Below are 13,989 nucleotides of genomic sequence, written 5' to 3' on the forward strand. Positions count from 1 at the left end.
ATATAATGGTAACTAGTTTTTTAAAGTCACTTACCCATTTAATTAGGACCGTCCAATCCAAGATAATGGACGGTTAAGAGTTAAATGAAAAGAAAAAATTATGAACATTTTCATATATTTGTATTAGTTCACATTGATTAAATAGACGTCTTTAGATGGCTAAGTGACCTTGGATAGCCATGATCAACATTCAAAATATATATATATATATATATATAGACTAGATTATAAATATTTTCTACATTCATGGAAGATGAATGGGCAGGTATACGACAGTCGGAAAATGTGGAATGATTTCCGAAGACCAAAAGATGCCTTACAAGTTCTTTCTAAGAGCCATCGCATACATACACTGAAAATCCGGCATTTTTTCTCCTCTGCGCACAAAAGCCTGCCTCCACCGCCGCAAGCTTTTCTCCCTCATATCCATCAGCACTCAATTATTTACATATATAATATTGCTCCCTCCCTTTCCCCCCTTACAAATGTAAGACATTTTTTTCGTCTTCTTTTCTCTTTTCCCTGACAAAGTGGTGCTACGAATTCGCTGCTGCAGAAGACCAGAACTGTGCATACTTCACACGAGACACGCTCTGCAGAACTCCCATCGGCGACACGTCCCCCACAATAGTCACCTTCTTCGTTTTTGCGTCTATCGTGAAAGAACTCACTCCTGCCAACCAGCCAAATTGCAAAGATATAAAGCATTTGAAGAGGAAATAATAATGCAGATCAATTTATAAGAATGACTGTAATTTTCTTCCTTCATTTGCACTGAACCCTTAGCATCTATTTGTATTCAAGATATCTGAACTATGAATTTCTTGCTAACTGACATGCAATGTTCTAGTTGGAGTCCTGATCTTATGATAAGCGGTTGATCAATTTACAGATGAATGCAGTCAATAGAACCATGTTGGCATGTGATACCTTCCATCCTTGAGATGTGCTTTCTCACTTTCATTTCACAGCCTTTGCAGTGTATGGAGACTTTCAGGACGACAACCTTCAAGATGAAAAGGAAAACGTGAGACGTCCCAAAAAGAAATTGAAAAGACAGAATGACAGTTTGAATAAAACTAATCAAAAGTTGAACTCTATAATATTGCATTTTCTGCTTTTAGAAGTTGCAAAGCAAGTACCTGATCTGAGGGAGGAGTAGCAGGGGAATCTTTTGTGGGGGATTGATCTGTTTCTGTGGGTTTGATGGGAATGAGAGCAGGAAGAGGCTCAATATCAGGAAGTATGCTCAAGATGCTTGTGTCACTGAGCAGATACCTCGACGAGCTTGAAGGGCTTTTGGATTCAGAGATCTTCTTGGACTTGCGGCCATGGATTTCTTTGGATGGTGGGGAAGGACTGTGCTTGTTTCTGTTGAAAGTTGTGACCTTGCTCAAGAGAAACCTCGATGAACCAAATGCAGAGCTGGCACTTTCTGTAGGAATTTTGGGTTTGTGGCCATGAATTTCTCTAGTAGAAGATGCAGGAGGAGAAGAAGAAGAGGCAGAACCAACAGAAACAGAAGCATAAGAGGAAGAGGAGTGCTTGCTCTTCTGCTGCTGCTGCTGGTGGTGGTGGAGGTGGTGGAAGCCTTTAGGCTTCGATGGTAGTCCTGGGATCAACGACTTCCTCATGGAACTATTTCCTTCAAGCCTTCCATGGCGAGTTACAGAGCTCACGTCGATGCTCCTGCAGATGGCAATTGAGGAAGCAGATGCGCAGAAAATGTCAATCCCTTTCATGGCTCTGACAGTGAAGTGAGGAATCAAATTTAACAAGGATGAGGCCTTTTGATCGCTAACCAAACATTTGACATAAGAATGAAGAGAGAAATCTAACAAGGATGAGATCTTTTGGCTGGTCGCTAACCAAACATTGACATGAGATTTGAGAAAAGGAATCGGACAAGGATGAATTATTTTTGGCTGATCGCTAGCCAAACATTGACAAAAAGAGAGACAGAGGGAGAGGAATAAAACTTCGATTTCAGTTGTGTCTGTGTGTTCTTATACAAAAAAGAAGGAGAGGGAGAGAGAGGGAGGGAGACCACCCAAGTGGTAGATGAGAACCCAATTCTAGAAAAAAAGAATGGATGTCATACGCACAATCGGGTAATTTGGTTTATGTCAGTTTTGATTAAACTCTTTAGGTATTTCATGTCACATGGGACTAAGTGTCCCTGAGATTTATCGTCTCAGCTTTTTTTTCTATGCACTCATTGAAGAGCTTTTAGATCTTGTTAAGTGTTTAATAGAGTCAACTCTGTCAATTAGGAACTTTTAATCGTTGCAGAAAACAGGTCTTGACAACTAACGGAACTTTTTTTTTTTCAAATTGTTTCTGGCCACTGATAAAATTACAAAATATATAGTTTTTTTATCTAAAAATATTTTAACGGCATATTTTTCATGTATACTTGTGTAATTTTTTGCATTTTGATATCGTGCTAGAGTTATGATATCAAATTTAACTTGTGTTCTTATATGACTATATTGAGTGATTTATGACTATATTGAGTAACATATGTTTTGGCATTTATGACTATACTGAGTGAGCTTCACTAAAGGTTAAAAAAAAGTTGCTTTATCATGGTACTCTTGTTAATGCTAAATAATTTAAACTAGTGAATGTTTTTATAATAATATAATCTACTTTTATAATAATATAATAAGATGAAACAGAGATAAAGGAACCGGAATCACCATCTATAAAATCCGACCCGGACCCGACCCATTTGCACCGTCACTAAAATCCCACGCTGGCTCTTGTCCAAAATATGAACACAATTATTCGCATGATCCAGTCAAAGCTTTAAACAGTTTGTCTTCATCCCTCAACTGTCACGTTCTGACAGCTTTCATGTCTTCCTTCGTTCATTAAATTTGAAAAAAAAAAAAAAAAAAACCTTTTGTTATTCCCACAAATGCCAAATTAAATTGTTGGCAAAGAGAAATATTTGCTACCATTTTTCAATTTTTTTCTATTTTTTCATGAAAAAACTAAGTGTACAAATGTTTAAAAAAATAGAAGAAATTAACAGAGTGGGTACGCTGACAACCAGTTTAACGAAAACTACCATGAGATGATATATGAGGTAATATGAAAGATCTAAATATGTAAACTTGCCACAAAAATACAACAAATGATTGATAAACGACATATATGATTTCCTTTTTTTATTAAACTTGTTCTCCATTTGCCATGCAAAGGACAGAACTAATTCATTCAACTTTGGTGCACATGAGGTAATGAATAATTATCAAAATAATAATGGGAGGTAGAAATGTGCAAAGAACTTCTACAGCTAAGCTTTGTTGCTAAAGGACATCAGACACCATGTCTTTGCAGGGCATCTGCATTATTTCCATTGCAGCCTCTTTTTTGTGGAGAGAAAAATTTCATTTATTATTTATCTACGCAATCATTTATGTGTGTGCATTTTTTCTGTATAAAAATATAATGGAGCTTGCTTTTTTTTTAAATGTTTACTCAACAGAAACCACTTTTAACATAAAACCCTCAATATCATATATTTATGCCTCCAAGGTTTTGTCCTGCTTTAAGTCTTGATGGATTTATGGTACATCATTCGGCTCGAGTGTCATATTTACCACTGCATGCAGATGAGTAACATAGTGGATCATGACATAACTACAAACCTCAAAATCGTTGAGTGTGACTCACCATTGTAAATTGTATATATTTTTTGTTTAAATATTGGATTTTAATTTGTTATATATATATATATATATATATATATATATGTATGTATGTATCGTCTTTGCGTTTTGAAAATGCCTTCAGCAACGACCCAACCATGTAGATAAATTTTATATAGTATAGGACTGAACAAGAAATCATGCAATTCCATTGTGTGAATTTGATCTTGTAAAAGCCATTATAAAAACAAACAGGTATGCGTGTTGGTTCATAAAATTTGACAAATCAGGAATATTACTGATTTTGTTTTTATGTTTTAGTGACTTTTATAACTGAGCATTTGGGCAAGAGTTTTTTTCTTATCTAGACGGGAAAAAACTTATTGGAATTTTTTTTATCAAATATTACACAATAAAAAAGAGGATTTTACAATTTTTGGAAATACAATAGAAATCTTCTGAATCAAACAAAAGAAATAAGGAATAACATACAAATGTTTTAAAAAAAAAACATGGATTTTCAACTTCACAACCCATATTAAAAAAAATTTGGCAAAAAAAATTTATGATAACATGATTTTACTGCCATGACTTTCAACTATTTAGGAAACCCCATTTTTTGTTCTTGCGATTTCAATCTGCTTCCTCAGAAGTCCTCTCATATTCATCTCTATCAACACCGCATGCCCAATTCATTCAGTGGTATTTCAAAAGCATGAGTTGGCGTTCCTATCTTTTTACAAAAGTGAGAAGTTAGTGGAAGTTCGGGTACCACAAAAAAAGTTTCCAAAGTTCTTTAGTTTCTCAATTTCCTGACATTTGTCACAAAGAAAACCCTAACAAGATCCAAATATTTTCTTGGTTTTGCCAGAATGTGGAAATTCAAGAATAGAATGACCAACAAGATGAAAAAGAAGCGAACTAATACAAATGATAAAAACACTTATTACTTTTTTCTTCTTGTTTTTCTTTTAACCACCATCTATCATGTTCGATTAGATTGCCTGACTCTAAAAAGTTAAAATCATCATTGACTATATATATATATATATATATATATATATATATATATATATATATATATATATATATATATATATATATATATATATATATATATATATATATATATATATATATATAAAAAAGCATACAAAGGGCTTTACATGGGTTGGTAAACTAGTGGTGGAAGAAAACATTTTTTTTTTGGGCTTAGGGGCACTACCATTATAATATAAATATTTAAAATTTTAAGAGGGTACCCTATATACAAATAAAAATATAATGAGGCATCAATGTATGTATAAATGAAGCACTTCTTGTGAGCTGGTGTCGGCAATTGCCCATACGGACCTACACCTGCATCCACTACTAGTTGAATTAAAAGTTCCAAATTCTAAAAAATCAAGATTTATAGCAAGGGTATACATCACTGGCCATGAAATAAAAGCGACAGAGAGAAATGTGTAAGCATTACTAATCAATCGCGGTTTATGCCGGTGAATAGGGTTCTAAACATATCCACAACAGCAAAAATAAGTCAAAGCCAAAGAACTGGATCCGCGATAATAAAAAATGACAAAATCCTCGAACCAGATTCAGACCATTTGCAAGACTAATGTGGGAATGTCTAAAAAAATAGTTGCCCATGTGTTAAGGGAGAAAAAAAAATCCAAAGTAAAGTATGTTACATTAGTTTTATCTTTATGAATGTGACATGCAATGTTGAATACATTCTCTCTTTCTCTCTCTTAAAAAGAAACACATCAAAATAATTTTGAGTAAAAGTGAAATAGCGAGATTGAAGCTTTTGAGTAACAAAGAATTCATTTGAATCATCTGTTGTTTATGAGTTTAAATATAAAGTAGAAAAAAACTTTTGGTGTAATCCCGTAAATAGCCGCCTTTTTACAGCAAAGGACATCCTACCACTTCTCAAAATATCACATATAATTGGGCAACCCTAGAGGGAAAGAAGCTGTGGAAAGTTTATAAAATGTCTATGTGAAGTGGTTTTTGACACAAGAAAGGGCCAATGCATAAAGCCAAGAAGCATCAGATTCCATGGTTTTAATTTCAGTGTTCCCAACATCCACTGTGGGTGAAGAAGGGATGGGAAAAAGGAAAGGCCAATAGTGCCTTCATGTCCCTTTCACTCACCTGCCATGGTCATCTTCTTGAGACATCTGTTTCTTTGGTTCCATGAGAATCCATCCTCCCTACTCTATTATTGTTGTTTCTTTTCCTGCTTTTCTGCTTTCTTTGTTCTCTTCCCCTTAATTCCTTCCTGGGTGAGTGAAAGAATTAGAATTCTTCTGTTTTTGTTGATCATTCTTTAATCTTTACCTAATAAAGTTAGGGCCCTACCCCCCGCATCCATTCATCGAAGAGAATTTTAACTAAAAAAAATGAAGCTCCCAGATCAATATAGTCCATGGTTGTGTCGATGTCTGGTGAGGTTACAACATACATATATTTTGGTATCGAGTTTTCGCCTCATACAGCTCAGCAGTCAACTCTTTTTTGGCGTTACATCTTTCTTAATCTACCGTATCTAGCTGAATGAGATTTATCGGAGATCTATCCCTTCTTGGATTAGCCAAATCAAATAACCTGAAGAGGTTAAGTTAATTACATAAGTTTCAAACTCTCTCTTCTCCCACTCTCAGAAGAATGAAGCATAGATATCTCCCTCTATCATTAGAGTTTTTTGAAAGTTAACTATCTGGGTTTCGTCTAGAAATTCATATAGAATCTTTCAAAAAGGTTTGAAACTATTAAAGATGAGAAAATACCTTTGATCTTGAATTTGCGGAATCTTGAAACAATTTCAGGTCTGAGGTCAGAAAAAATGGCCTCTTAGTTGGTGGATACTGCAGGTTGTACATATGAATGTCAGCTTTGGGAAAAAATGTATTTGAAAGGCTGGATGCACATATGGGAGTGCAAGTACTAGGAGTACAATATGTGGAGAGGCATAGTGACACCCCCACTAGCCATGTGCATGGGGAAATTTGGATCACATTGTCCTCAAGAGTTAACATGGAGGACCAATCTAATTACTATCAAAAACTAAATTAATTATGTAAACCAATCTAATAAAATCTCACAAGGACCAACCGAGATTCTTGTGGCCGGCATGGTGGAGAAAAGGTTGTTGGTGCCGGAGAAGATGCCGGAGAGTCGATCCTTTGTTATGCATGTACCTTATGAATGTATCTCCGAGCAATTTGAATGGAATATGAGAATGCCATGATTTAGATGCTCTTATTTTTGAGAGAATGTAGATCCTCAACTTCTATACTCAAATACAAATTCCAAGTGAGCATGAGGCTTACAACCCACCTTTTTTAGAAAGATCTTGAAGTCTCCTTCCTTCTTCTATCTAGGTACTGAGTTGCATGAGTGTCAGCGATATATAAAATGCAATTAAAATGTTGTGATCTGTCACTTAAGACACAGAAGCATAGCACCCACAATGCAAATGCACATTCAGAAACAAAAAGAATTTTTCCCACAAATCTTTGTATTTAATGCTTTCATTATTTTAATAAAATGTGTGTAGGCCTTACCAAAGAACTATGGGATGCAATGAAATGCAATAATATTTTTCCAGGGGAAATATACCCGAGTATGGGACTTGGAACATTACCATTCAAATAATGTCAGAATTAGTTTGGAATCGGCTTGGCCAATTAACCAGCGACAGTGAAATAATAATGTCTCTATTTGCTGTTTTCAACCATGTTCAAATAAAATATTAGTCATACCATATGAAGACAGATTCAAGTTCAGGCGCCATCATCTTTTCCCCAAGATAAGCACAACACAAGAAGATCATAAACACAACGTCCCAAAGATGAGAAAGACTGTGAAATGAGATAATTATTTTAATTAAACCAGTAAGGTCCCATGTCACTTTAGCCGATGGCACCTTGACGATCGAGAGGCGGTGAAGGGTGACAGATACGGCCTGCAACTTTTTCTTTTCCTCTCTTGAGTGGTTTTCCGGACAGGAAGGTCAAAAAGGTTGGGGGTTTGGGGAATCGGAAGATGCCAAGTTGCCGGTTGCCATCCATTAATGTACGGTCACCGAGAACTCATCGGTTTCATCAATAATAAATGCTTTACTATGTGTTATTTCAATGAAATCATGGAGGAGAAAGGAGAGAGTTGGTGCTTTCTGTGTTATCTTCAACCTGCTGTATTTTCCTTCTTTCGAGAAGACAGACCAAAACAATTGTGTTATCAATGTTATTGATATATTTTTTGATGAGTTGGTGTAATGGAGCGGGGATGGTAGGCGGTTAGTCTTTTTTTTGAGCAGAGACTGATTTTTCAGGAATAAAGGAAAGGTGAAAGCTTCTACGAGTGGACAAGCATGGCGTCGGTAGGGAAAATGAAGTGGCTGATACAGCTTTCTTGGAGGATTGCATTGAACATGATGAATATGTTCAAAGTGGTTCCTATCAGCCACTATGTGAACATAAATTTGATTTTAAAAAATTAACTGAATTTTTTAAAGTTAATTCTTTCTTCTTTTTTTCAAGATGAGTGGTTATTTCCTTACTCCCCAGTTTCATAAAGTTTGCTTCAAGCTTTTCTTTTTTCTTTTTATAATACAAAGGAGTAACACATCAGGTGGTGGTGGTCATAATAATCCCAAGTTTCGTAATATCGGCCTTCTTTAAATAGACCGCCTTGCTACCCAGTGCACTACATCTCTGAACAAATGACAAAGCCTCTTTTGCATCAATCATCAAAGCAGTAATATTAGTTGAATGGTTTGGCAAGTTACAAATAAAAAATAATTAAGAGAATTAAAACAAAAAACTTGTTACCCTTTAAGTCACTCTTGACAACGACCGTATATCCAACTTTGACTTATATGAGAAAAAGTGTCCCCAGAATTCAAACGCGTGACTACATGGCAGCCAAAGCCCATCCGGCTACACTAACCCTTTTCCGCATAGATTGTTGTATTTATATTTATGACTGCAGAAAATCTAGGTTTATATATATATATATATATATATATATATATATATATATATATATATATATATATATATATATGTATATATATATATATGTGGATGTGATTTCTTATTGCTTTTATAAATATTAAGAATTGTCCAAAACTATATTGAAATAAGCCGGTGACCCTTTTTTTAGATGGTTAAATATTTAAAATTGTCATTATAAACCATCGTTAAGAGAATCATTAACCATTTACATGATAAGCTGCCAGTAATTCTTTTAAAGCTAAAATGTTTAGCAGCATGTTTTAGTTATTTAACCATCAGGTAACATCTAGTAGTATGTTGATTTCAATTTCCACAGAACTACTTATCAAAAATTATTTTAACAGCATAAAATCATAACTTTTTTCATTAAAAAATGTGTAAACTCCTTCTTCTTAGTAAATGAATCATAATGAGCACATCCTGGTTAGAGTTGTGGAAAAATAATTTTAAAATTTTCTCTAGTTTCAGTCTTCAAGTCTTACGACATACACTTGCAATATATGTAAGGGATCCATAATCAGATCTGCTAAAAAATTTTGGATCGAATTTCTAACTGGATTTTGGTGTGTACCGATCCGTAAAGTGAAATTGAATATGATGCACAACTGGGGTTCAAAAAAGATTCGACTACATTTCCTTATTATGTCAAAAGAGGTTCTGAATCCAAGTCCGAATCTGAATCCTATTAGTTTAATTTGGTAAAATCTGGATCCAAATCTTATTTTCATAATCAATATCATAATATGTGCAGGTGCAACCGCCAGTCTTGAATTTGATTCGTAATTAAACCAAAAATAATCTTTGAATTCCACACATGAAGAGCATTTTATTGAAAGGTGACGTATAATTCACTATCACTAATCTTCAATTGAAAATAACTGAAAATTATTAAAATTTAATAAATTATTTCTCTCTCTCTCTCTCTCTCTCTCTCTCTCTCTCTCTCTCGCTCTCTCTCTCTCTCTCTCTCTCTCCACACACACACACACACATATATATATATATAGAAAAATTGATGTAACATGTAGGTTTGTTATGGTTTATGAATATACTTGTGTAATATACGCAGTTAGATTATATTAAACCGACCTTTGACTCGCTAAAGTTGGATGATTAGGCTTGGTCATTCACAAACAGGAAATACCCTAATCATCAAGGATTTGGAAGAAACCAAATGAGATTCTCAAGGAACAAATGCCCAACAGTGCAAACTTTTTCTTTGAGGCCAAGATGGGTTTGGTTCTACATAATAGAGAATCAGATTCTTGGCTTTATATTGTTTTTGCCGCCCCATTAGTGAATGTTAATCACTTTTTATCATTCTCATGATGATTACCAATGAGGTAATCTTTCTTATCTGCTTTTTGTTTCTCTCTCCCTCTTTTGTTTTTCATGAGAGAGAGGAACTTTGACAAATAAACAATTAGGGGCTCACTTTTTATCATTCTCATGATTTCTTATCTGCTTGTAAGAGTTGGCGATTTACATTGAAATTTTGTAGGATAGTTGGTCAGGCAGGCGCGAGTGTAAAAAGCTTGTTGTTTGTTTGATTTCTGTGGATGCTATTCTCATGGACCGTCAAAAGTGAGATCGCGGCACTCTAGTTGCAGGGTGTATCGTATCCCACCCAAGACCCACAGCTAGGGGGAATGGGGTGGTCTTCGGATCTTCTTTGGGTGGTGGGTTGTTAAGCTCTTGCTCACCAAAAGAGTTGGGTAGGTACACTAGAAAGAAATTTCAACACTCTTCCAATTCAAAAGTGAGCTTTATTTAGTAGATTCAGTAAGAAAATAAAAGGAACAGAAGTGAATAGCAATTAGATTTGATATTAATATCAAAGTTCTTACTGAATCAGATCACCTGTGAAAATTTGGATCCGGGTTTCAACCTTTTTTTATACTTGAAGTTGTATTAAACTCAGACTCTGATTAGAGGCATCTGATCAGTTGAACATGGTAATAGTGATATCTAATCCAGTGACATACTTTATCCTATGGAGGGCTGAAATCCTGATTTCTCTTCATTTGAAGGGCCTATCATGATGAGCATGTATATATATATATATATATATATATATATATATACACACACACACACACACACACACACACCATCTAACATGGGTCGAAGTAGCTTGCTTGTTCATTAACTTGAAAATATTATTCAGGATGGCCTGTAAAAAATGTTCTTATTCAAGTAAGTCTCTGTTTATCATTTTGGTGTGCTATAGTACAGACAGATTGATTGGTGAACAGAGAAGCTTACGGCTTGGGTGCACCCAACTTAGTAAAATTAACTCATTTATATTTGGCCAGAGTAGCTCAAGAGTTGCTCATTAAGGCCAAACTAATCAAGCACAAAGGGAACACTTGAGAGCATCGGATTTCCGATGATCTCATTCTGCTTGACAGTGTTGATGTCCCAGAATCTCCAACAATTCCCATAGTTTATCAGACTAAGGATTTCAGTTCAGACCTAAAACCCGCACTTACATCTACAATTTTCAGTTTCACATACACAAAAGATCAATTCAAGTTTAGATTTGAAGGGATCGACTCTTTCCAATCATAAACCTTAGGGGCCATTTGGCATTAGGATTACTGTATCAGCATTCCATGAATCTGCCTTGAAATTCATGGGTACCCCACTTTCCATGAGTGTACCTCAATTTTGAGGCAGATTCATGAAACACTCATAATGTGCTCAAAGACACTGTTAGGAATTTATATCAGAAGAATCAAGTCAAGTAAACATATATAAGCTCATATAATATATAAAGTGTAGTATGGAATGCAGTATGTTTCAACAAACATATAACTTTGTCTAATTGGTTAGGGTTCATGGCATGTAAGAAACAGCAACTAGTTTCCATGCACGCCAGTTTCCATGAGAAAACTGCAGGAGGTTTCCTTTATTTCCTCACATCTCTTTCCTCTAAGCTAGCTATTGAAGGCTTCGCGATGAGTCCACTACTTAAGGCTTGTCAATCGGACTGGGTGGGGTATCATCAAGTCGCCGTAGATGAGTTTAAATTTGGACGGGAGAGATCTAGAGCCAAATGCCACTGAATTCCCTATGATGAGGTTCAGATAGTCATTGGGATCCAACATATTTCAAATATTATGGATGAAAACTACATTTTAATATAACACTTCAAAAGTTTAGTATTGCATTGAAGGCAGTGAGATATTTTAAGAGCTTCTACATGAGATTATTAATTAGTTAGTTGCCTTGATTTCTACTTTGCTTTAGGGCTGAAACCAGAACTATTAATGACCAGGTTGGGATCTACGGGATCAGGGGCTCAAGTTCAATGGGAAAGCAGGTTGGTTTATTATGTTGGCATCAGAGCTCGTTCAATACTCAGACCTGCAGTCTCATACTCGTTCAATACTCAGACCTGCAGTCTCATATGCATACACGTGTGCCTTAAGGAAATGGGTTGTAACTCTCTAAAAGTTTAATTTTGTATTGAAGATTATAAAAGATCTTCAAAGACCTAAGTCCCTTGTGGGCTAGATTGTTACACCTAATCCCTCTCATCATCAGATTGACAACCAAAGGTTCTCCTTTCCTTAAAAAGACATGAATAAAGAAAAAAATCTTTGGCCAAAGCCTTCAAGTGGCATAGCCAATTGATTGTAATACCACAAATTCAAATTCAAAGTAAGCTTCTCCTAAACTGGTGATGAGCAATGAATGAAATCTCTCATTTACTTAGATTTCAGAGAGGAGTGTATCAATCCATTCACGGAAATCAATTTTAGTTTTGGACCATTGGGACCTCAGGGTAAGTTGTCATGAACTTGACTTGGCCAACGAATTCATTATGTGAAATACCAAACCAGCTTACCAGCTCTGGTTTTTTGCATTACTTATCCACTTGTCACTCTCAATTTTTAATGTGTTTAGAGGAAAAAACAAGAACCTAAAAGTGACGCCACAAGGGCTCTATACCATGTTCGAGGAAACTGCAAATTCATGAATAGTGCTGGGGTGATATATGCATGGAAATACATAGGTACGGTCGCTGTCGTGGCAGTGCAAAGCTTCTCGCCCCCTGCCCTCCTGACTATTATTTCTTGCACGTCTGTGAATCTTTTTATAATATTGTCACTTCCCTTTTGCCTTTCATAGATGCTGTTTCTATGATCGTGATGCGGTTGCTTCGCTTATGATTGTCTACACTCAAGACAAATTCTGCGTCAGTCAAAAACGATCTGCAAATTATGCACAACCTACTTCTAAAGAGATACCATGAAAATCTTTTTCATTTTATGAGTCTCATATGTTCTTTACTGTTTAATCTCATAAAACTCCAACTCAACTAGCGTTCACAGGCTACTGATTATTAAAGTTGGATCAACCATAATTTATGACATGTGGACAAGGTTAACTCGATGGTTCGAGATTGCCCAAGTCGACATCAACGCTATAAACTGAAATTTATATGGAATTGATATCTGAGACTTTCCAGCAACCAGCAAGAACCTACCACCCATCTCATTTGCACCCAATAGCATCAGCATCCCTTCTACAATTACGATCCATCTCTAATATATGAAAGAGAGAGAGAGAAAGAGCCAGGATATAACAATAGTAATGTGGAAAGTGTAAATAGTCAAAGAGTAGAAAGCTGTAGCAAGCTTCCCCAATCCCATGTCATTTATTGTAACAATTGCTGAGACGTCAAAGAGAACGCTTCTAGTTGGACGGTCCAAATTAATGTACAGTCCATCCGAGAAGACCAGACCGTCCACCAGATGTTGAACTCATGCTCATTAAGGCCAAACTAATAAAACACAAAGAGAACACTTGAGAGCATCAGATTTCTGATGATCTGATTCTGCATGACAGTGTTGATGTCCTGGAATATCCAACAATGCCCATAGTTTATCAGACTAAGGATTTCAGTTCAGACATAAAACCCGCACTTACATCTACAATTATCTGTTTCACATACACGAAAGATCAATTCAAATTAAGATCTTGAAGGGATCGACTCTTTCCAATCATAAACCGTAGGGGCCATTTGGCATTAGGATTACTGTGTCAGCATTCCATGAATCTGCCTTGAAATTCATGGATACCCCACTTTCCATGAGTGTACCTCAATTTTGAGGCAGATTCATGAAACACTCATAATGTGCCCTTAATGTCAAAGACACTGTTAGGAATTTATATCAGAAGAATCAAGTCAAGTAAACATATATAAGCTCATATAATATATAAAGTGTAGTATGGAATGCAGTATGTTTCAACAAACATATAACTTTGTCTAATTGGTTAGGGTTCATGGCATG

At 35.6% G+C, this 13,989-nt stretch overlaps 1 protein-coding gene across 1 annotated transcript; it reads right to left on the reverse strand.

Moving 5' to 3' along the window:
* Nucleotides 1–225: 225 nt before the first annotated feature.
* LOC116254389 (uncharacterized) lies at nt 226–2,076 on the reverse strand. The gene is made up of 3 exons (XM_031629769.2): nt 1,143–2,076; nt 931–1,006; nt 226–673 (listed from the first exon to the last, which is right to left on the reverse strand). The coding sequence occupies exons 1-3, from the start codon at nt 1,740–1,742 to the stop codon at nt 537–539; spliced, it is 813 nt and encodes a 270-aa protein (XP_031485629.2). The 5' UTR covers nt 1,743–2,076; the 3' UTR covers nt 226–536.
* Between the last annotated feature and the right edge of the window lie 11,913 nt (nt 2,077–13,989).

Source organism: Nymphaea colorata, chromosome 5 (genome assembly GCF_008831285.2).
Source record: "Nymphaea colorata isolate Beijing-Zhang1983 chromosome 5, ASM883128v2, whole genome shotgun sequence".
Classification (NCBI taxonomy): Eukaryota; Viridiplantae; Streptophyta; class Magnoliopsida; order Nymphaeales; family Nymphaeaceae; genus Nymphaea; species Nymphaea colorata.

Bases quoted from the DNA above. Each gene is read 5' to 3' on its own strand.
- LOC116254389 (XM_031629769.2), bottom strand. From the start codon at position 1,742: ATGAAAGGGATTGACATTTTCTGCGCATCTGCTTCCTCAATTGCCATC. The intron at 1,007-1,142 runs GTACTTGCTTTG...TTCATCTTGAAG, and splicing joins CTACTCCTCCCTCAGATCAG to GTTGTCGTCCTGAAAGTCTC. The intron at 674-930 runs GTATCACATGCC...GCTGGTTGGCAG, and splicing joins GCACATCTCAAGGATGGAAG to GAGTGAGTTCTTTCACGATA.